We start from the raw sequence: 23,880 nt of genomic DNA, 5'->3' as shown, positions 1-23,880 counted from the left end.
CAGTCTGGGATTTATGTGCAGTAAAGATGGCTCTGCTCCCAGGAGCTTTGGGCATATTTAAAAATCTTGTGACTGGAAAAAGAACATTAGGAACAAGCTGATTGAAAAACACTTGGCTTTTCCATATTAAGGTTTCTGTCCTCTTTGCCTCTTACTCAGTAAACTACAAAGAGGAAGACAGTGCTTTGTTCTCTTCCATTCATTCTAAATATTTCTACTTAAGAAGAATTTATTTTTATTTATGAGTTTATGAATTTTACGAATGCATCCGTGTGAGAGTGAACACTGAGCATAAGGTAAAAATCAGAACAGATGCTAAATGTAATTTCTTTGATTTTGAGGTTTTGCTGATTCTGATTAGCTAAAAGGAAGATGTAATTTTCACATTCATGTATATTTCAGATCCTTTAATTTATTGCAATAAACATGTTATAAGTAACAAAAACAAAAAATATAATTTCCCCCTAAATGAATATATAATAGATCACATCACATATTTTCGTTTCAGATCCTTTAAATTCCACACATTATCACTACCTTCATCCAACAATCATTTGGGCTGGTTTTCCTTGACCTTGAAAAACTCAACCTTCACAACTGTTGCTTTTTCTCTACCAATATTCCTTCAATATTAGTGGTAACAGTCTTGAGACTTTTAAGCTAGACATTATCAACCCACAAGGAATTGTTTTTTAAGAATTTTACAGGTACCTTTATCATTAAAAAGTTTAGGCCACAGTTCTCTGCCTTGCCTTCTCTAATCCAGCATAAAAGAGGTTACATCTTACTAGGAAATTGTTCTAATTTTGTTAATTTGATTGCCTTTATCTTATAATTTTTATGTTTATATAGTGTTGAAGAAAAAACTACATGCATTCTTCTTAATAGGAGATCAATATTATACCTTCAGAACTTCTTCTAAGTTAAAACTTTAATTCTAAGCTAATCTTGAATTATTAGAAATGCTATTAAATATTTCACATACTTGCTAACCGAGCACATGTATATTTCAGATCCTTTCAACAGGGGTTGAAATTTCTAATTAGTCATGATCAGGCACAATTCTTCCTAAAATAAACTACAAAATTGAAGTTTGCTCCTGAAAAAAATAATCATGAAACCCAAAAAGTAAATATTAATTCTATATTTCTATTTTTGTCATAACTTGAATTTCTCATTTTAATTTAAACGCGCATTCCCGGACCAAGACTAATATTTTCAGTTGTCTCTCCCTTCAACACGTACACCAGTGTAAATTTTCATCGCCTGTTGAAATAAACGAGGTTAAACCTCGTCTAAACCTATGTTCGGTTTGAATACTTTCCTCACCCACAAGGGCAGTTCATTCTCACTAGGGTGCGTTCCGTGAATTCCTAATGTACATTCTTCAGTGATCTGGCAAAGAGCTGCCTCGGGGGCAGTACAAACCTTTATTGGTCACTTCCCAAGAGACTTCAAAGAGCAGTAAATTCTCCACAGGAAGCCCGGCTTCCCACCGAGGCAGCCCACCTAGGGATGTCACAGATAGCGACCGACCTCGAAGCATTCTTCCTTCAGTTCTCCGGCACTTCTGGTCTCTCTCTCGGAGAACTGTTATCCTAGGGGTGATGCGTGCTAGGGACGCAGAGGTTCAGAGCTGGGAGATGGCAGACTTTGGTAGCTTCTCATACGAAGTAAACCAGCAGAAATAAATCTCTGGGACTTCCCAGAGAATTCCCGATGGAAGGCGGAATTCTCAGCTCCTTTTACACTCTTTCTGGGGAGGTCCAGTGAGGACACTATCTCTGATCAATATCTACCCAAATAACCCAGAGCAATCACAAGCAAAACCCACCAGTTTAGGGCTTAGGTAAACACTCTTAGGATAACGGAATCTTTACAGGCTCATCGTGACGTTAGCACGGACCTTTAACCCTTGTCCTCTAGAACAAACTCCTAGACTCACAGTCACTGGAACTTATTTCATCACCTCCACAGTGATCCAGGAATAGCAATTCCACTTATAAAGTATGTAGATCATTGTAGGTTACATGTAGAATTGACTAGGACATGTTTCTAAGCTTTAAATCTCTTTAGATTTCCTAAGTGTTATTTTTTCTTCTGATTCCGGTTTTTAGATCAATAAAAATATTTTTTCTAATTGTTTTATTCCACATTGACAAACTGAATTTTGATGATAAACGTTGATCTTGGTTCCCCTTTCCTTGATTACTTTTCTTAAAACTTTCCTTATGAAAAAGTATAAATACCAGAATGTCTTTAGGTATAGTATACAAAGAATGTAATTTTGATCAATGATCACCAGATCATTTTAATGAGAAATCATTTAATGAGAAATTAATTTTAGTCAATTTACCTCAAATATTATAAAGAATAATTCAATGGATGGGAAAGATTGGAATAAATATAAACAAAACTCTTACAATGGTTTTCTTTAGGTGGTAATGATGATGAGTAATATTTAGGTGATCTTTTCTGTTCACTGTTATCCTACAAATTTTCTGCAATAAACACGTGTGCATATAGTCATACCATACACAGAACAAGCAAAGAATTTTTGAAAATACAATCAGATCACCTCCTAATTATTTCACTCTCACTCTCATTACTTAGGATTTTTGAAATTCCTGGCTGTTGGCTTTCACCTGGGGCTTTGCCTCAAATACCAACACTCTCAACAACCCTTCATTTCCTAACAATCCCTCAAAGTAAACTAACCCTTGTAAATACTAACACAAAGTAATATAACCCTTGAACCTATTATTCCTGACACCAGGACACACTTTGTCAATTCTTTGCTTTTTAGCAGTGAATGTCTTTTTCAAAATTGCTCCCTGAGTCAACAGAGGTGAAATAAATGAACCATATTTCCCCACTGAGGCAGCCCACATAGGGATGTCACAGATAGCAATTGACCTTGAAGCATTGTTCCTTCAGTTCTCTGGAACTTTCGGTCCTTCTTTTGGTGAACTGTAATCCTAGGAGTGGTGCGTGTTAGGGACGCAGAGGTTCAGAGCTGGGAGATCACAGGCTTTGGTAGATTCTCATACAAGGTAAACCAGCAGAAGTAACTCTCATGGACTTCGCAGAGAATTCCAAATGTAAGGCAGAATTCTCAGCTCCTTTTACACTCTTTCAGGAAAAATATATATATATTTTCCATGGACATACTTCCATGGAAATATGTCCATGGAAAATACCTTTATCAATCCACATTTATCTGGATGAATTTGCTTTCCTTCAGATATATATGAAAAGAATGAAGTCATTTATGCAATAAGATTTAGAGGAGAATCAGAGAAAGTTCTCTGTTTCTTATATTCATGAATACTCTCCTTTAAGATTTGTGCTAAAAGGACAAACTGATTAATTGGGAGCCAAAAGAGAACAGATATCTAGACAGAAAGGGAGGTGGGATTTCTCCAAGACAGGAGAAGAACTCTCAACAGTTCCTGAGCTCTAATTTTACACTCACACCAACATTTTATCATTCAGTAAAAAGAGGTGATATGCACCTTAATATCTAAAACCCAAACAACCCAATCAAAAAATGGGTGGAAGACCTAAACAGACATTTCTCCAAAGAAGATATGCAGACAGCCAACAGGTACATGAAAGGATGTGTACGTGTGCTAAGTCACTTCAGTCATGTCCGACTCGTTGCCATCCTATGGACTGTAGCCCACCAGGCTCCCCGTCCATGGGATTCTCCAGGCAAGAATACTGGAGGGGGTTGCCATGCCCTCCTCCAGAGGATCCTCCCCTCACAGGGATTGAACCCATGTCTCTTGTGGCTCCTGTGCAGGTGGATTCTCTACTGCTGAGCCACTGGGGAAGCCCTACATGAAAGGATGCTCAGCCACTAATTACTGGAGAAATGCAAATCAGGGCTACAATGAGGTATCATCTCACACCAATCAGAATGTCCATCACTAAAAAGTCTACAGATAAATGCTGGAGAGGGTGTGGGAAAAAAGGCAACACTCTCACACTGTTGGTGGGAATGTACATTTGCACAGCCTCTATGTAGAACAGTATGGAGATTCCTTAAAAAGCTAAAAATTGTTACCACAATCCTGTAATTCCACTCCTGGGCATATATCCGGAGAAAACTCTGATTCAAAAAGATAACATGAATCACTTTGCTGTTCTCCTGAAACTAATGCAACATTGTAAACGAACTATTCTTCAGGGACTTCCCTGGTGGTCATACTCCACGCTTCCACTGCAGGGGGCTGGGGTTTGATCCCTGGTCAGGGAAGTAAGGGCTTTCCTGGTGGCTCAGTGATAAAGAATCCACCTGCCAATGCAAGAGACATGTGTTCAATCCCTGGGTCGGGAAGAACCCCTGGAGAAGGAAATGGCAACCCACTTCAGTATTCTTGCCTGGGAAACCCCATAGAGCGAGGAACCTGGTGGGCTACAGTCTATGGGGTCACAAAAGAGTCAGACACGACTTAGTAACTAAACAACACCAGGGAAGTAAGATCTTGCAGCTGCGTATAGGGTGGCCCAAAAAAAAAAAAAAAAAAAAAAAAAAAAAAAAAAAAATCCACAAAAAACTATATATTCAATTAAAGAGAGTTTAAACAAATAATAACTCTGAACAGCGAGGCTCAGGTGGGCTTCCATAGTGACAATATTCCATGTGTTGCATGCAGATCCCAGGAAAAGAACAAGTACAAGATTCCATGGGGAGAGGACAATAGGAGTTCCATATTTATTAATAGTATTAATAGTATTAATTTCCTAGACCTTGCCTTATGCCGCTCTTCTCTTGGTTGATTTTAATCTCTGGGTTTTCCCTGTAATAAACCATAACTGTGAGGATAACCAAAAAGAGAGAGGTGAGAGGGAAATTGAGAGAAAAAAGAAAAGGATTCCTAGATGGTTTCCTTGGTAAGTATTCCAGCAGAGGTCACTAGATACATTTAGAAAACCACGCATTTGCTTTGCAATTTTGCAATCTTCTTGGAAGTCTTTAGAATTTCCAAGGCTTGATTAGCCCTCACCTGCATATCCAGAAGGATTCTATTAACACATATGTGGAGCACCTACTTGTACTACAATTGTAGGAACTGAAGATATTTTCTATAGACGGTAGACAAGTCTCTGCCTCTGTGTGAATAGACGTTAATCATGTAAGCCAAAGTTTCCAAAGAGGAAAAACCACAACAATGGTAGAGGGTGCCATTTGATAGAAATGGGTGCTTCAGCTGGAGAGGGCAAGGAAGATGACTCTGAGGAAGTGTTACATGAATTGAGACGCAGAAAATGAAAAGAGGCTCCACTTGACGATCGGGGAGAAGAGAGAGTAATGCCTTTAAGTCACACAGCAACAGAAAGGCCAATGTGCTTGGGGCCCAGAGCAAAATGAATGAGAAGTCTGGAGGAGAAAAAGAGACAAAAGCAGAGAACAAATCAAAGAAATGCTGCTTGAGAACTTGCATTTTATTTTTTTAAATTTTTTATTTTTCAGTGGGTTTTGTCATACATTGATATGAATCAGCCATAGAGAACTTGCATTTTATTTTGGTTGACTTGGAAAATCATTGACTGATTTTATGCAGGGTAGCAATGTGATCTTATTTATGCTCTGAAAAGATTTCTCAGTTTTCTCTACAAAAAAGAAAAAGAAAAAAAGGGAATATCGAGAAGGGCAAGAGAAGAGGCTTGGAATCTGAGGTTAATGAAGCTTTTCTATCAGTAATAGATTCTAGAATGTAGTACTTAACCCCTTCCGTAGATAATCTCCTGTTTTCTTCTCAAAAAGATATTAACATTTGATATTTTTCTTCCTAAAGTATAGAGAGTGCCTTTCCAAGCTGGCAGCTCTCTATAGTTCACTTCTACACTCTCACTTGTTCATTGTCTGTAGCTTATTATGCATGGGCTACTGTTGTCACTACAGAAATAAGATTAAAATAGAGAATTAAATGGAATGTCTCAGGGACTGTGACCAGAATCCTTGACTTCATGAAGTTTACATTCTAACAGGGAAAGTTAGTATGAAACAAGTAATTAAAGGACTTTGATGAATTAAATACAGGTAACAGTAGAATTAACACAACTAGATATTGAGAATGATCTCCCAAGAAAGAGAAACAGAAGGAAATCAGAAAAGAAGTAAAATTGTCACTATTTGAGGATGGCATGATATTATGTAGAGAAAACCCTAAAAACTCCACCAAAAATATGTTAGAGCTAATAAATGAATTCAGTAAAGCTGAAGGATAAAAAATCAATACCAAAATCTGTTGCATTTCTATACACTAATAACAAACTGTGAGAAAGAGAAGTTAAGAAAACAATTCCAATTATAATCACATCAGAAAGGGACTTCCCTGGTGGTCCAGTGGTTTAGAATCCACCTTCCAATGCAGGGGACCTGGGTTCAATTCCTGGTCAGGGAACTAGGATCCCACAGGCCAAAGAGCAACTTAGCCCATGTAGTGCAACTACTGAGCTTGCATACTCTGGAGCCCATGTGCTACAGCTAGAGAGCCAGAGTGCCACAACTAAGGCCCAACACAGACAAATAAATAAATACACAAATATTTTTTTAAAAGACAATTGCTTCAGAAAGAATAAAATCCAGAAATAAATTTATGACAAAGGAACCAAGAATAAACAACGGACATAGGACGGTCTTAATAAACGGTGTTGAGAAGCTGACAGCGGCATACAAAAGAATGACGTTAGGCTGCTCTCTCATATCATACTCAAAAGTTAACCCAAAATGGATTAAAGACTTAAATATAAGACCTGAAACCATAAAACTCATAGAAGAAAGCATAATAAATAAGCTTCTTGACATCAGTCTTGACAATGTTTTTTTGGATTTAGCAACAAGAGCAAAGGCAACAAAAGCAAAAATAAACAAGTAGGATTATTTCAAATTAAAAAGCTTCTTCACAGAAAAGGAAACCATCAACAAAATAAAAAAGCAAACTATGAAGGAGAGAAAATATTTGCAAATCGTTTATGTGATAGTATATAAGAAACTCATATAACTGAATACCAAAAAAAAAAACAACCTGATTTAAAAATTGGCAGAGGATCTGAATAGACATTTTTCCAAAGAGGACATACAGGTGGCCATCAGGTACACGAGAAGGTACTCAACATCACTAATCATCAGGGAAATGCAAGTCAAAACCACTATGAGATACCATCTCGCACCTGTTAGAATGGCTATTATCAAATGGACCAAAAATGACTAGTCCTGGTGAGGATGTGGAGGAAATGAAATCCTCAGACACTGATGATGGAAATGTAAATCAATGTAGTCACTGTGGAAAACAGTTCAAAAACTGAAAACTACCATATGATTCAGCAATTGCACTCTGGGTATTTATCTGAAAGAAACGCTAACTGGAAAAGATAACTCCATCCTCATGATCTTTGGAGCATTATTTGCCATAGCCAAGATGTGAAAACAACCTTCGTATTCACTGATGGATGAACAGATAAAGAAAAGGTGATGTGTATATATATATATATATATATGTATGTATATATGTATATATGTATGCACAATGGAATAAAGCTGTGAGAAAGGACAGTTTGCCATTTTTAACACCACAGATGGACCTTGAAGGCATTATGCTAAGTGAAATAAGTCAGACAGAGAAACACAATTACCACATGTGCAAACTAAAAAAAGCCAGACTTATAGAAACAGTGTTGATTGGTGATTGCCAGGGGCTAGGGGCTGGGAAAAATGGGGAGATGTTGGTAAAAGTATACAAATTTCCAGTTACAAAATGAATAAGTTCTGGGGGTCAAATGTACAGCATGATGACTATAGTTAGCAATGCTATTTATTACATGCTTGATGTTGGTAGAGGAGTAGATCTTGAATGCTATAACCAAGGTAATTATATGAGGTGAAAGAGGTATTAATTACCCCTACTGTAGTAATGATTTCACAATACATAAATTCATCAAATCATCATGTAGTAAAACTTAAACTTACCCAATGTTACGTGGTAATTACATCTCAATAAAGTTGGTAAAAAAAAAAAGAGAGAAAAGGAGTTATGAATTTATCATGAGAGCAAGGAAAAACCGTGATAGAATTAATTTTTTAAATTTAATTTTTACATATATTTAAATTTTAATTTGAGACAGAGTACACACATGGGCTTGCCAAGATGGTCCTGGTGGTGAAGAACCCGGCTGCCACTGCAGGCGACTTAAGAAACGTGGATTCAATCCCTGGGTTGGGAAAAACCCCTGGTGGAAGGTTTGGTGACCTACTTTGATATTCTTGTCTGGAGAATCCCCCACAGACAGAGGAGCCTGGTGGGCTACAGTCCATAGGGTCGAAAAGAGTCAGACATAAGCGAAGTGACTTAGCGAACATGCACACACACAGTACAGTGCGTAAATTGTAAGCCCAACAAACTCTCACAAAGTAAATACCCTTGTGTAATAGCTTAATGAAAAATTAGAACAAATCACATAGGAGTGTGGGGATTTTTTTTCAGACAAGTTTTGTGAGTGGCTTCTGATTCTATGGTGTGCCAGTTTGAAAATGGAATCATTCTGATGATTTATGTTTTCCAAATATCACTCTCACTGAACACTGGAGAATAGATTATGGAGGGATGAGGCTAAAGAAGATGTGTTTTAAGTTTTTGAATACCCATAAATGAACATCTAAATTCTTAAAATTCAATTACACCTGCAAGACAAAGAGAAGCTAGAAAGAGAGAGAATAATTTAAAGAGCTTGGGAGGATCCCAAGTGAGAAGAGAGGATGTCTTAGAATGAGAAGGAGCTAGAAGGTTGTATTTCCTACAACTGGTCTTTTCAGAGTCTGAGCATCTCACCGGCTGAATGTGCCTGAGGGTTGACTCAAATGTAATCTATGCAAGTACTCAGGCATGTCTGACTCTTGGTGATTCCATGGACTGTAGCCCACCAGGCTCCTCTGTCCATGGGGATTCTCCAGGCAAGAATACTGGAGTGGGTGGCCATGCCCTTCTGCAGGGGATCCTGCAGACCTAGGGGTCGAGACCAGGTCTCCTGCCTTGTGGGCAGATTCTTTACCATCTGAGCCACCAGGGAAGCCCAGATCTATGCAAGAGATGGTGGTAATTTGTATTAGAGTGATAGCAATGGAAGTAGAGAGACCTGGATGGGGGATGTGTTTAAGAATTGACAAAGAAGATGTGGTACATACATAAAATGGAATATTACTCAGCTGTTAAAAAAACAATGAAATAATGCTGTTTGCAACATGGCCTAGAAATTATCATAGTAAGTCATGCAAGTCAAACAGGGAAAGACAAGTATCTTGTGATATGGCTTATATATGAACTCTAAAAACTGATACAAATGAACTAATAAAACAGAAACAGACCCACAGACATAGAAAACAAACTGATGGTTACCAGATGGCAAAGGGGGAGCGAGGGATGAATTAAGTTTGGGATTAGCATATAAACACTACTATTTGTGTCCATGGGGTCGCAAAGAGTCGAACACAACCGAGTGACTGAACTGACCGGCTGATATATAAAACAGATAATCACCAAAAACCTACTGTATAACACAGGTAACTATACTCAACATTTTCTAATAACCTATTAGGGAAAAGAATCTGGAAAAGAATATATATATATACACATATATAAAAACTCAAAGCTAACACAACACTGTAAAGCAACTATCAGTTCAGTCGCTCAGTCATGTCCGACTCTTTGCAACACCATAGACTGCAGCACACCAGTCTTCCCTGTAAATCACTGACTCCCAGAGCTTGCTCAGACTCATGTCCATCAAGTCAGTGATGCCATCCGAACATCTTATCCTCTGTCATCGCGTTTTCCTCCTTCCGTCAATCTTTTCCAGCATCAGGGTCTTTTCCAATGTGTCAGTTCTTTGCATCAGGTGACGAAAGTATTGGAGTTTCAGCTTCAGCATCAGTCTTTCCAATGAATATTCAGGATTGATTTCCTTTAGTGTTGACTGGTTTGATCTCCTTGCAATCCAAGGAACTCTCAAGAGTCTTCTCACCACAACTGGAAAGCATCCATTCTTCAGTGCTCAGTTTTCTTTATAGTCCAACTCTTACATCCATACATGACTACTGGAAAAACAATAGCCTTGACTAGATGGAGCTTTGTTGGCAAAGTAATGTCTCTGATTTTTAATATACTGTCTAGGTTGGTCATAGCTTTTCTTCTAAAGAGCAAGCACCTTTTAATTTCATGGCTGCAGTCACCATCTACAGTGATTTTGAAGCCCAAGAAAATAAAGTCTGTCACTCTTTCCATTGTATTCCCATCTATTTGCCATGAAGTGATGGGACCAGATGTCATGACCTCTGTTTTTTGAATGTTGAGTTTTAAATTTTGTTTTGAATGTTGAGTTTTACTCTCCTCTTTCACTTTCATCAAGAGGCTCTTTAATTCTTCTTCTCTTTCTGCCTTAAGGGTGGTGTCATCTGCATATCTGAGGTTATTGATATTTCTCCTGGCAATCTTGATTCCAGCTTGTGCTTCATCCAGCCTGGCATTTCACATAATGTACTCTGCATATAAGTTAAATAAACAGGGTGACAATATACAGCCTTGACTTACTACTTTTCCTATTGGGAACCAGTCTGTTGTTCCATGTCCAGTTTTAACTGTTGCTTCCTGATCTGCATACAAATTTCTCAAGAAGGCAGGTCAGGTGGTCTGGTCTTCCCATCTCTTTCAGAAATCAACTATACTTCAGTATAAATAAATAATAAGTAAATAGTGGAAGCAAGTGGCACACACACGAAACAAGAGTTCACAGGATCTTAGGACCTGGAGCTCTGGTCGTGGAGAAGGTAGTTTGGTGCCTTGCCTGGCATCTCTGCAGATGGCCGTGCAGTGTACTAAAATAAGAAACAGGGGAAAAGTAGATTTACCTGAGAGATTAGACTGACTTCAGTTTTAGCCATGGTGAGGTTGAAATACCAGCCAGATGTTCAAAAAGATGTTAGATATACTCCCTACTCAGAACCTCCGAGGACTGACCTCAGACCTAACTGGTAACTGATGTTACGGGAACAGTAAGATCCCAGGAAGAGGGACTCCAGGGTGCTGAGACAGAGCTCCAGAAAATTCAGCTTTTATGGCAGAAGTCACAATACGGTCCCCTGAATTTTACTCAGTGTGAAAGTGAAAGTGTTAGTTGCTCGGTTGTGTCTGACTTTTTGTGACTGCATGGACTATAGTTGGCCAAACTCCCCTGTCCATGGCATTCTCCAGGCAAGAATACTGGAGAGGGTGATCATTCTCTTCGCCAGAGGATCTTCCAGAGCTGGGATCAAACCCGGGTCTCTCACATTGCAGGCAGATTCCGAGTGCTTAATATAAAAGGAGTAATTATTTTTCAAAAAAGAGAAATTTAACATAAAACTTTGGGTTTCTATTTTCTCCTGAAAAATCTAGATCCTATTTGCATACATTCACAGCACCAGTCCCTGGAACTGGAGAAACCTGTCTTTGTTTAGCAGTGACCATAGTTACCTTGTCTCTACAGGGCTATTTTACTCATTTAGGTTAACTGTATATGATTCCCTAAAAACACAGGAATCTTAGGCTTTTAATTTTATTTTTTGCTGTGCGCACTTGGAGTTTCTGGATTAGGAAATGGCCAAAGAAAGAAGTTATTCTAAAATTAACCTTGTAATTTAAGTTGTCTGTGCCCATTGTCATGCTTATTGATAACAATGAGAAAGATTTTTTACCTTGATCATTGAGATGATTTTAGGGGAGCATAAATGGAGTTTTGCTCAGACACCCAGAACTTGTTTTTGGAATAGAACTTTTGCTTCACTGTGCTCTCTTCTCTGGCTTTGTTTTAAACTCTTCTTTCCTGAGTCGATTATACAAGATGAAGAGATTTGGAGGAGGAGCTTTAGCTCCTGTGAATGAAGAGCTGAAAGAATGGGATTGGGGGAAGACAGAAGGCAGAGAGAGGATTTTTCTCTGGGGAGAGAGGAAGTCACCCTGAGATGTTCAATTGAATTTTGTGATTTTTTTTTTCTTCAATGTGTACCCATCCTCTTTTTTCCTATTCAAATTTTAATAGCATCAATATGACCACTTTTTAAAAATATCAGTTAAAAAAATCAGAATCAAAGCAAAGGGGTGTAAAGTTAATGACAAAATCTGCCAAGGCGAGAAACCAAATCTGCTGAGACTGTCCATGTATTAGATTGCTGGAGAGGTAGTACAGTGAAATTTTTTTAAAAGGGAGGAGCTTTGGCGGACTTCCCTGGTGGTCCAGTGGTTAAGACTCTGTAATTCTAATGCAGGGTTTGAGGGTTCTATCCCTGGTTGGGGAAATAACATCCCACATGAGGTGTGTAAAATAAGTAAAAATAAAATAAAAATAAAAAGAGCTTTGGAGTCAGGCTCGTTTCAGTTAGAATACTGAACTACTCACTAGCCTGTGACATGGGGGTATTGACATTTACTCATGAGGTCATTGTGATGATTACTTAAGAGAATGTGAGCACCTCCTTCGTAGGGTCTGTCGAATCCTGCTTTGGCTCAGAGTCTAGGGACTGCAATCGTGATGCATGAAGTTGACCTGTGGCTGGCCAAGATGCAAAGCTGCCTCTGCCCCAGTCTCCACTCAGGAGACCACTGGTTGGCTGCCAGTTAGATTCCCTTTTCTCCGAGCACTACTTGGATGCAAGGCCACTGGTGTGGAGGTTAGAAATAAGTTACAGGCTTACTTTTCTGACATTCTCCACCTAAATCAGGAAGTAAAATATGGCCACAACTTTTTACGCACTGATTTTATACTATTTACACAATATGTGTAAACATATATATGTTTAATGCTAAACATATATATATATATATATATATATATAGAAAGGTTTCTTTTAAAATCATACCTTTCACAAGAGCAGTACCAGGCTATTTCTCAATCCCTGCACTTGGAGGAGAATCAGTATTTATTACCTTACGTGGGTGGCAATTGCATGTGCACTTTGACTAGAAAAAAAGTTGTTCTTGTGACCCAGAAATGTTCCCAAGGAATACTGTGGAAGTATTCTTGATACGATTACAAAGCTGTTTAATGTTGATTTAAACTGAAAGTTTAAGAGGAAAGTGGTATTAGAAAATGCCAAGAGATTTTTTTCTAAGTCCATCCATAGGTACCATGTTTCTACACATGGCAAATAAGTACTGTGTTTGTTTTCAGAGGTCTTTCTAATGCAAGGCAATGAAGATAAGCATTGTGGGAGGCACACATATTCTTCACCATATTGCTATCTTAGTGATTAAGAGCATGGGTTTGCCTTTTGAGGTTGTCCCTGTTTTTTTTTTTTTTTGATGCGTGATCCCAGGTAAGTTTTAAATGAAGTCGGCATTTCACCAAACATACATATAGCTAGCTAGTTAAAAATCATATATGAATAAATAAATCAAAGATGAATAAGAGTGAATGATAAAGGTAATGCTGTTTTCTCTACTATCCACAGAATGTGTTAACATTATTATGATTTTTTTTTAAATTTTTCTTTCCTTTTTTTTGCAACAATACTTAGAAATTTTAGCTTGGTTTGCAAAATCAAAAGTTTCTTTCTTGGATAGCTTACTTTTTAGATTGTGTGCTGAATTGATTTTTCTATTTATTCTGAGAATTTGGCCACCTGACTGAGACACACTTCCCAGTTGTTCTGGAGACCAGGTATAGACATGAAACAATTTTCCACCAAAGGAATGTGAACAGAACTGATTAATGTCCCAGACTTTAGAAAATCCCAGAATTCATGAAAATTTTTCTTCTTGGAAATATATCATATAGCGTCATAATTAGCTGAATAGTAAGGGATGACATTTTAGAATGAACCAATCAGAGAAGAAAAGTTAACTACAATGCAAAGCAGATAGGTAGGCTGAGGAAATGAATAATCAGAATGAATACAAGCAAGCAATGTCTTCTAAGATAACCAAGGAAGAGTTAAAATTAAAAGCAATTTATTATCTCTTGCAGTTAGCCTAGCAGTTCTTACTTTCAGGGAAGAGATGAGCAAAATACACTAGGTTCAGTATCAGTTCAGTCACTCAATTGTATCCAACTCTTTGCGACCCCATGGACTGCGGCATGCCAGGCTTCCCTGTCCATCACCAACTCCTGGAGCTTTCTCAAACTCATGTCCATCAAGCTGGTGATGCCATCCAACGATTTCATCCTCCCTTCTCCTCCTGCCTTCAGTCTTTCCCAGCATCAGGGTCTTTTCCAGTGAGTCAGTTCTTCACATCAGGTGGCCAAAGTATTGGAGCTTCAGTTCAGCTTCAGCATCAGTCCTTCCAGTGAATAGTCAGGACTGATTTCCTTCAGGATTGACTGGTTTGATCTAGGTTAATTTTCCTTTGGTGGAAAATTACTTCCATGTCTATACCTGGTCTCTGGAAAGGCTGGGAAATGTGTCTCAGTCAGGAGGCCAAATTCCCAGAATGAATGAGAAAATCAGTTTGGCACTAGGTTACAGTTTTGCAATTAAAAACTGATGTTGAGTCCTTCCACCCAAGACCAGATAAACTCCTGGATGGAAGTTCAAAGATACTGCTTGTTCAGAAAGAATTTATTTTTTCATCTTTGCACCTCATTAAAATTAGGCTTTGAGGGACTTCTCTGGTGGTCCAGTGGTAAAGAATCCACCTTCCAATGCAGGGATTGTGAGTTCAATCCCTGGTCCAGGAACAAAGATCCCAGATACCGTGGGACAATTTAGTGTACCCAACTAGAGAAAGCCCACACACTCCCAGTGAAGACCCCAGAGCAGCTGAAAAAAAAAAAATTAGGCCTGGATTCAGGAATAGAGCACACAGTTTTCACAAGATCACTTGTGGAAAAATAGAAAAAGACCTTGACTCTTGTTCTTAAGGTTTATTTTGTCTCAAGTCACACAAATTTTAATTAGGAATTTTAAGATATCCAAATACTACTATAAGAAGCTTTGTAGACAACCTGGGACATGTGTATCAGTCTGTGAGTATATATGTGAAGTTAAGAACTTTATCATCATTGTAAAAAAAAAAAAGAACTTTATCTTCATTGTGCAGAATTTAAAAAATTCACCTCTACCAAAATATATAATTTAAAATGAAAAAATTTTCTCTTTCAGTGAGCAGAGCAATTTCTAGAATAACAGGAAGAGAAAGTTATTATCTGTCCTAAGCATCTGTTTCTTTCTCTTTTGATTTTTTTTTTTAAGAGATTCAGAAGATTGTTATGGCTAGGCTTTTATTCTTATTTGTGATGGTAATTATTTGCCAAAATGATACTTTTAAAAAACATTCTCATGAAGAATTGACCTCCTTAAACCTGCCTGAGAAGTCAAGAGACAGGAATTGATCCTCCCCTGGAGAAAATTATTTCTTCTCTGGAATCAACACAGCATACAGGAATTTGACCTGGTGAAAGAAAACTCTATATGGGAAATACTGCTCACCCAGTTTTCTTACTCTGGATAGCAGAAGCTTGAGTTTAATTCAGGTAGCATCCACCTAGTCGAGATATTTAATGTCGATATACTTGTATCAGCCTCTGGAAGATTTCATTATTTAGGATTTTATGAAGACAACAGGATTAGATTGTGACCGAATTCAAGTATAAAATGAACAATGTTTAAACACTTCGGCATAACCTTTGCAGCAGATACAAATGAAAGTTCCAATATTAACTTCTAGTTTTCTCTTTACAGGGAGCTACCGAAAGCCCAGCATTAGCTAGATTCGGATGAGAGCAAAGTATCTCATCATTTCTGAGTCTCAGTCTTTTTGAGATGTCCACGTGGGCTTTCCCTAATGTTTCCTAGCAATCGGTCTGTTTCATGACATCCCTATTAGAAATCACTATCTCATGTCAGGATCCTTATTATTAATAATACTTCCAAATTTTTCAGTCTGCATCTGAAAATGTTCATAGTTTAAGCCTTGAGTCCTAACAATTTTTGTCTCATAATTATATATCAGAGGAGTCCATTTCTCTCCTCTACCTTGGCCACCACTGCAATACATGCTGCCGTCAAATATAACCTTTAAACCACCTTTGTGCTGTTGTTGTTATTATTGTTGTTTAGTCACTAAATCATGTCCTACTCTGCCACCCCTTGGACTGTAGCCCGACAGGCTCCTCTGTCCATGGAATTTTCCAGGTGAGAATACTGGAGTGGGCTGCCATTTCCTTCTCCTGGGGATTTTCCCAACCCAGGGATCAAACCCGCCTCTCCAGCATTGCAGGTGGATTCTTTACCACTGAGTCACCCACCTGGGAAGCCCTTAAACTGCCTTAGCCTTCTTCTTCTTCTTTTTTTTTTTTTTTTTGGTATAATTACAATATCGTGTTAGTTTCTGCAGTACAACAAAGTGAGTCAGCTGTATGTATACATATATTCCCTCCATCTTGAACCTTCTTACTCCTCCTACCTAGACTTCTTGCATTTCTCTAGCTCTCCTCCTTGCCACAAATATACAGTCTATTTTCCACTCAGCAGTAAAAGTGGCCATTTAAACATAAAACTATGATCATATTACTATCTTACTTTAAATATATCATCTAATTCCATTGCATTTGGATGAATCCATCACCACCAAAACAATCACCCTCCCCTCACAGCTCTCACCCCACCAAACCAAAAACCAAAACATCAGTTCATTCAGATTTTGCCTGGGATTCAAGTTATTTTATATTGGTAAGGCAGGCGGAGTAGAGGATGACTGAGGATGAGATAGTTGGATGGCATTACTGACTTGATGGACATGAGTTTGAGCAAGCTCTGGGAGTTGGTGATGGATAGGGAAGCCTGGCATGCTGCAGTCCATGGGGGTCACGAAGAGTCGGACACAACTGAGTGACTAAACTGAACTGAAGGATGGATATCTTTAGGATATTGTCTTTCCACCCAGAAATAGAAATTTCTCTGAAATTGCATCCTTTCATTAATAAATTTCATCAATTATAAAGTTATTTTATTATTACTTATGATTAGTAAATTTATAATTTCCATCATATAAGATTTTACTTTTACTTCACCTTCTCATTTAATTTATTCATGGGTATTTTAAATTCTTTTATTTATTTATTTATTTATTTTTATCGGAGGCTAATTACTTTACAATATTGTGGTGGTTTTTGCCATACATTGACATGAATCAGCCATGGGTGTACATGTGTTCCCCATGCTGAACCCCTCTCCCACCTCCCTCCCCACCCCATCCCTCTGGGTCATCCCAGTGCACCAGCCCTGAGCACCCTGTCTCATGCATTGAACCTGGACTGGCAATCCATTTCACAAATGATAGTATACATATTTCAGTGCTTTTCTCTCAAATCATCCCACCCTTGCCTTCTCCCACAGAGTTCAAAAGTCTTTCTTTACATCTGTGTCTCTTTTGCTGTCTTGCATATAAGGTCATTGTTGCCATCTTTCTAAATTCCACATATATGTGTTAATATACTGTATTGGTGTTTTTCTTTCTGGCTTACTTCCCTCTGTATAATAGGCTCCAGTTTCATCCACCTTATTAGAACTGACTCAAATGCATTCTTTTTAGTAGCTGAGTAATATTCCATGGTGTGTATGTACCACAGCTTCCTTATCCATTCGTCTGCTGATGGGCATCTAGGTTGCTCCATGTCCTGGCTATTGTAAACAGTGCTGCGATGAACACTGGGGTGCGCATGTCTCTTTCAATTCTGGTTTCCTCGGTGTGTATGCCCAGCAGTGGGATTGCTGGGTCGTATGGCAGTTCTATTTCCTTTTTTTTTTTAAGAAATCTCCACACTGTTCCCCATAGCAGCTGTACTAGTTTGCATTCCCACCAACAGTGTAAGAGGGTACCTTTTTCTCCACACCCTCTCCAGCATTTATTGCTTGTAGACTTTTTGATAGCAGCTATTCTGACCAGTGTGAGATGGTACCTCACTGTGGTTTTGATTTGCATTTCTCTGATAATGAGTGATGTTGGGCATCTTTTCATGTGTTATTTTAAATTCTTTATCTTTAGTGTGATATGTGAAATAAATTTCAACTTCAAATTTCTAGTATAAAGAAACATAGTTGATGTTTACAGTTCTCTTGTATCTGCCATATTACATTGTGCTATTAGCACTGATAGGTTTTTAATGGTGTTTCTTGAATATTTTTAGGTAGGCAATCATATCAAGGTGGTAATTCTTTCTTAATATTTATAGCACATTTCATTTTTCTTTTATTGTAAGAGCTAGAATATACTAAGCATTGCCAAATAATCATGACAAGTGTCTATCAGTGACTCTTATGAGACTGCTTTAAGTACTAATATTTTAATAGAATGTTTGCTCTTGAACTCTGAAACACAGCCCTTATTGTGTTTAGTAACTTTCCCTATTTTTCCTCAGTTTTTCTTTATCAATTTTATTTCCTTTTTAAATTTTTTAATTTCAGGTATAGTGTTTTATTTAAAATAATTTCTTGGATTTGCTTAATGCTTTCATACTAATATTCACTAATCTGTTGTAACAAGGTTGTAACAGACATAACTCTGTCTGTTACAGTCACTTCCCTATCCTGCACCTCACAAATTGCCTGACATATTGCACACAGTCCGGAAGTATTTGCTGAAAGGGTGGATGATTGGGTGTGTCAATAGCTTCCTAAGGAAGTTGCTGCTAATTCCTTATTACTGAGGTAATAAGGGTAACCACTTGTGATTTTTCTCTTTGATGTTCAACATTCCTCAGCGAAATCGATTTCTATTGTTTTAAACCACTTTTTGAAGGGAGAGTAATTTCCTCTTTGGGGTCTGAACTGAAAAAAAGCTTCTCTCCTTGAGCACAACACAGATCATTTCTCCAAACTGTTGCCAGTTTTTTAGAGCCTAACAAGTTCATGTTCCTTTGTGATTCCTCCTAAACCAATTCAAGTCACATTTGAATGCACTGAATGTATTTATGAGTAGCCTCCAGGGCACCTCCCTTTTCTGCACTGACCTACTTTGTACCTAGGCTGAGAGCATCCGCACATTTCTAGAGCTCTGGTGTCCGCCAATGGATTAGGTGCTTTATGTCTCTTAAGTATTTAGTTCTCACAACAACCCTGGGTGGGAAGGACCAATATTTTACCCATTTTACACATGAGAAAAATGAGGCAAAGGTTAATGGATTGGTTCAACATCACACAGCTAACAGGCGTCAGAGCCACGATTTACATCAAGAGATCTGGCTATAGAAACTGCTCTGCCTGTTTTTCTTAAGCCCTTGTCAATGCAGCCTGGTAAATATCTCCAAAATTCTCCAGCTTCTCCATCTGCCATCATCATCCTAGTCTAAGTGAAAGTGAAAATCGCTCAGTCATGTCCAACTCTCTGTGACCCCATGGACTACACAGTCCATGGAATTCTTCAGGCCACAATACTGGAGTGGGTAGCCTTTCCCTTCTCCAGGGGATCTTCCCAACCCAGGGATTGAACCCAGGTCTCCTGCATTGCAGGCAGATTCTTTACCAACTGAGCTATCCTAGTCTAAGTTACAGTCATCTCTTGTAATCGTTTCCAGGATTCACTCTTGTCACTTGACAACTAAAGTGTTGTGCTGTTTGTTTGGTGTTTTTTATTTTTTTGAAAAGTGCAAAGTGGATCAAGTCACACTCAAACTCAGAACTCTCAATTGCCTTCAGGTTCTTCGGCTACATATTCAGATCAGAAGCCTGACTTATAAGTTCTTGCAGAATCCAGCTCCTATGTACCTCCGCAGCTTCTTTTTTATCACCCCTCCCTCTTTGAGCCCCCTCCTCACTGGCTTTCTTTCAGTTTCTTAAATAGATCATGGTTCTTTCTGCAAGTCTTGGTTGTACATACTTTGCTCTCTGCCTAGAATGCTCCTCAAATATTTCCCCTTCAGATCAAGTGTAACTGTCCCAGAGGGAAGCCCTCTATAATTCCCTGAAGCAAGGCACGTTTTCCTCATAATATGTATTACAGTTTGTAATTATAGATTCAATATATCTAACTGTATAATTATTTGAGTGGAATCTTTTTGTCCACTAGGCTCATGTCTGTGGTTTTCCACTCTTTCTGCAGTGCTTGTTACATTGCCTGGTACTTGGTAACTGAAATGTGCTCAGTCATGTCTGACTCTTTGTAATCCCATGGAATTCTCCAGGCCAGAATACTGGAGTGGGTAGCCATTCCCTTCTCCAGGGGATCTTCCTAACCCAGGGATCGAACCCAGGCCTCCCACATTACAGGTGGATTCTTTACCAGCTGAGTCACAAGGGAAGTAAGTACTCATTTGAAATTAATGGTTAGATTCATGAATGTACAAATCTGTTTCTGGAGGGAGGCGTAGGCTGATTTCAACATATTTAGGCACTTTCTAGAAGCAGAATCAGGAAAGTTTCAGTTATCAAGTATGAGTGAAATGTTGAAATGGCACAATTTAAAAAATAATTGGGGAAATATAGAAGATGTGGAATGGATTAATGGAACAAGGAAAAGAGGCAGGGAAAAGACAATGCAGAGATGCACCCATCTTTCTAAGCCACTACTAGCACACAAGGAAATTGGAAGTATTAGTATTTGGTAAGAACCAGGAACTCTGCCTTCCCTAGAAAATCCTTCCTTTGGAAATGATGTGTTTCTCACTTGAGTCTGGGATCTCCATGTGTACTTGCAGTCCATTCTCAGGTTAAGGAATGGAGGAAGAAGAGGAAAGAGATCATTTTTCTTTATAAAAATACATGTAAATCAATGAATATCTTTATGTAGAGTTTAACAGATACATTATTCATAAGCCCGATAAGGCCAGAAGTCCATAATTATTCAGCGTCTAAATAATGCCTATTGTGGTCCATGCATGGGTTGGAAAAAAATTTTCAGGCATGAGCAGAATGAGAGGATAATAGAGTTTATTAGAGCAGGAGACGCTATTAGAACAATGGACTGGCTCAAGGGAGAGCCGACACATTTTGAGGGCTGGTAGCTAATTTTTATAGCCTCAAGACAAAGAAAATGCCTGCGGGAAGGGTGGCAGTAAGTGATTTGTTAGGGTGCTAAAGTCGGGGAGCTGACCAGTTTAGATTAGGAGGCTCATGGCAACAGTTGTTATGGGGCTCAGTGAATGATGGAGATTTTTGTCTGTGACCTTGGTAAAGCGCTCCATATCTGTGACCTTGGTGTAGGACTCCACAATGTCAGCACCCACTGTGGATTTCGTGATGCCCTGTGTTTTGTGGCCACTTTTAGTAGTGGAATCTCTGTGAAACAGCCACCTCCCCCCACCTGCCCCAGCCTCACCATCTAACATGCAGAACTGAGAATCTAATGCTCCAGGCCCCTCAGGCTGCGTTTCAAAACCCCCAGACCTGATTCTCTCTCCCTGGGCAGTTTCTGTCCCCTTTGCCAGGAATAGTCTGAGGGCTGCTCATTGTGGGCCCCCAGCCGGCACCTCTAAGTGACCTCAAGATATCCCTTAAGGAAGAATATCTAAGGAAACCTTAGGAAAGTGGAGTTTCAGAAAGTCTTGGTCCAGCTGTTTCTTTAATGCCCTGTGTGTATCGCTGGCTACTTTGTCATGTTGTATTTTATAGCAATTTCCTATTTGCCTCTATTTCTTCTCTTATAAGATGGTTAAAGATGGAATTGTGCTGTTTTCACCTTTAATTCTCAGCCCCTAGCACAACATCTGGAACATGACAGTCAATAAAAGTCTGAAGATTCTGCTTGTTGCTCTTCTTTATGTAGTTTGACTTATTTAAGTATACATTTTTTAGACAATATTTCACATGGCTTACAATGATTCATATAATAGTATGAAGGCAGCACAGTTCTGAAGTAGGACTGAAAAAGAAATAAGAATGAGGATAAAGGATATTCAGGACTAAAGTGAAAACTGTTACTATCATAGACAAAATTCCTTACAGTATAATTTAGCCTTAAATATGTCCACAAAAAACAAGACATCATCTCTCATTCCATTCTTTTTTTTTTTAATTAAAAAAAATTTTTTTTTGTTAGTTGGAGGCTAATTACTTCACAACATTTCAGTGGGTTTTTGTCATACATTGACACGAATCAGCCATAGAGTTACACGTATTCCCCATCCCGATCCCCCCTCCCACCTCCCTCTCCACCCGACTCCTCTGGGTCCTCCCAGTGCACCAGGCCCGAGCACTTGTCTCATGCATCCCACCTGGGCTGGTGATCTGTTTCACCATAGATTCTCATTCCATTCTTGATGCTTACAAAATAAAAAGCAAAACCAATTTCTTAGCAGATTTTTTCTTTAATATTCAAAGACATTATTACTATTAAAATTTTAAAGATCTGACTAGTGTATGGGTTGAAACATGGAGGAAACCATTTAATAGGCATCTAATTTAAAATGAGTTTGAGCAAGCTCCAGGAGTTGGTGATGGACAGGGAAACCTGACTTGCTGCAGTCTATGGGGTCGCAAATAGCTGGACTTGACTGAGTGACTGAACTGAACAGAACTGAATTTAAAACTGAGATGTAAATATATTACTGAGTTTGCAAGGTGTCCAAAATTAACATACAGAAAAAACATACATGTCTTTTATGTATCTGTATGGAATGGGCATAGATATAATATTTATGCATAAAATAGTCCTTTTAACCTAAAAAATCCGTCCTATAAATATACAAGTGAACTAACATTCATCCTGATGTGTAAAGCTTTTCACACAAATTTTTTTGGACACTTTTTTCCCTCTCCATCTCCCCTCCCTCACGTTATTTTTAGAGCTAGAAACAAACTGTAATAAATCTTTAAATTTTAAATAAGCTCATGATGTTTCCTTGTAAACCCCTTGCCTAATATATGTGTGTTATTTTTGTCTACTGTTAAAAATATCCTGTGCATTGTTCTAGAATTATGTAATTGATTAGAAATGACCATGGACGTCTTCAACAAGAATTGAAAGCACCAGCTGCCTGGTATCAGGTGAGTGTCATAATTTTCAGCCAGCTAGCTAGTTCCTCGTGGCTAAGAGGACATGCCCGGCAACCTTGAGTGTGTGGTAATGCAGGCGGCCAAATACCATGCCAGTAGAATAAACAAGAGATAACCTGAAAAGTGAGCTGTCATCACCTTCTGTTTGAATTTTTTTCCCTTGGAAGGAAAACTTCCTGTATATTTAACCCTTCTAAAAACCTCAGGATTTTCTATATTTCTTAGAAAGCTATTTTCACCCCAAACCAGATTTATCTCAGAATAATCTCATCACATGGATTTGAAGTAGAAGATCCATGGCTTTGGAAGTATAACATTTGAACACACGTGTAGAGTTGTATGCCTTAGGCTAAATATAAAAAAAGTCATATCAATATACACACATATGTTTTATTTCTCTGATCTCTAAATAGTAAAATTTCTTGATTGTTTCAAATTAAATTAAATCTGTTGTCTAAGGGTGTTAGAATTCATTTTTCCTCCATATCATTCAGTTAAATCTATTGACTTAAGATGGTAAAATTTGTTCATTATTATCTGAGCGCAGATAAAGTAATACAGAATATTTAAAGAGAAAGGTAGTTCTTTAACCATTAGTGTCTATTAATCTAGAAATAAGAAAAGAAAGGTCTCAATGCTAGACTCTGAAAAACAATGTCTATTCAAAATCACCCTGTTCCATGGGCTTGAAAGGAGGCACAGAATTTGTCTTATAATACTGCTTATAACTTGTCTTATAGTGAAAATACCTTATGTTCTGTAGAATCTCAAAAATTTCCCAAAGAAAATTGGTAGATCTAGAAAAAGCTTTGTGAACTCTGACTTCTATAAACAATAGCAAATAGCTCTTACAATCTAATGACGTGAGTGTCATGGGTTGTTTTACTTTATGATCTAGGCAAGAACATTATTAAAAA

At 38.2% G+C, this 23,880-nt stretch overlaps 1 protein-coding gene across 3 annotated transcripts in view; it reads right to left on the bottom strand.

The window, feature by feature from the left end:
* Nucleotides 1–1,546, bottom strand: part of GYS2 (glycogen synthase 2) — a 56,079-nt gene extending 54,533 nt beyond the window's left edge. For all 3 annotated transcript variants that reach the window (XM_065921835.1, XM_065921827.1, XM_065921843.1), the window contains exon 1: nucleotides 1,429–1,546. In XM_065921835.1, the coding sequence (XP_065777907.1) occupies nucleotides 1,429–1,546 (118 nt within the window). The remainder of the gene's footprint in view (nucleotides 1–1,428) is intronic.
* Between the last annotated feature and the right edge of the window lie 22,334 nt (nucleotides 1,547–23,880).

The sequence above is a fragment of the Muntiacus reevesi genome, chromosome 1 (assembly GCF_963930625.1).
Source record: "Muntiacus reevesi chromosome 1, mMunRee1.1, whole genome shotgun sequence".
Taxonomy (NCBI): domain Eukaryota; kingdom Metazoa; phylum Chordata; class Mammalia; order Artiodactyla; family Cervidae; genus Muntiacus; species Muntiacus reevesi.
The sequence above is the reverse complement of the archived record's forward strand: the minus strand, read 5'-3'. Positions and strand labels throughout refer to the sequence as shown.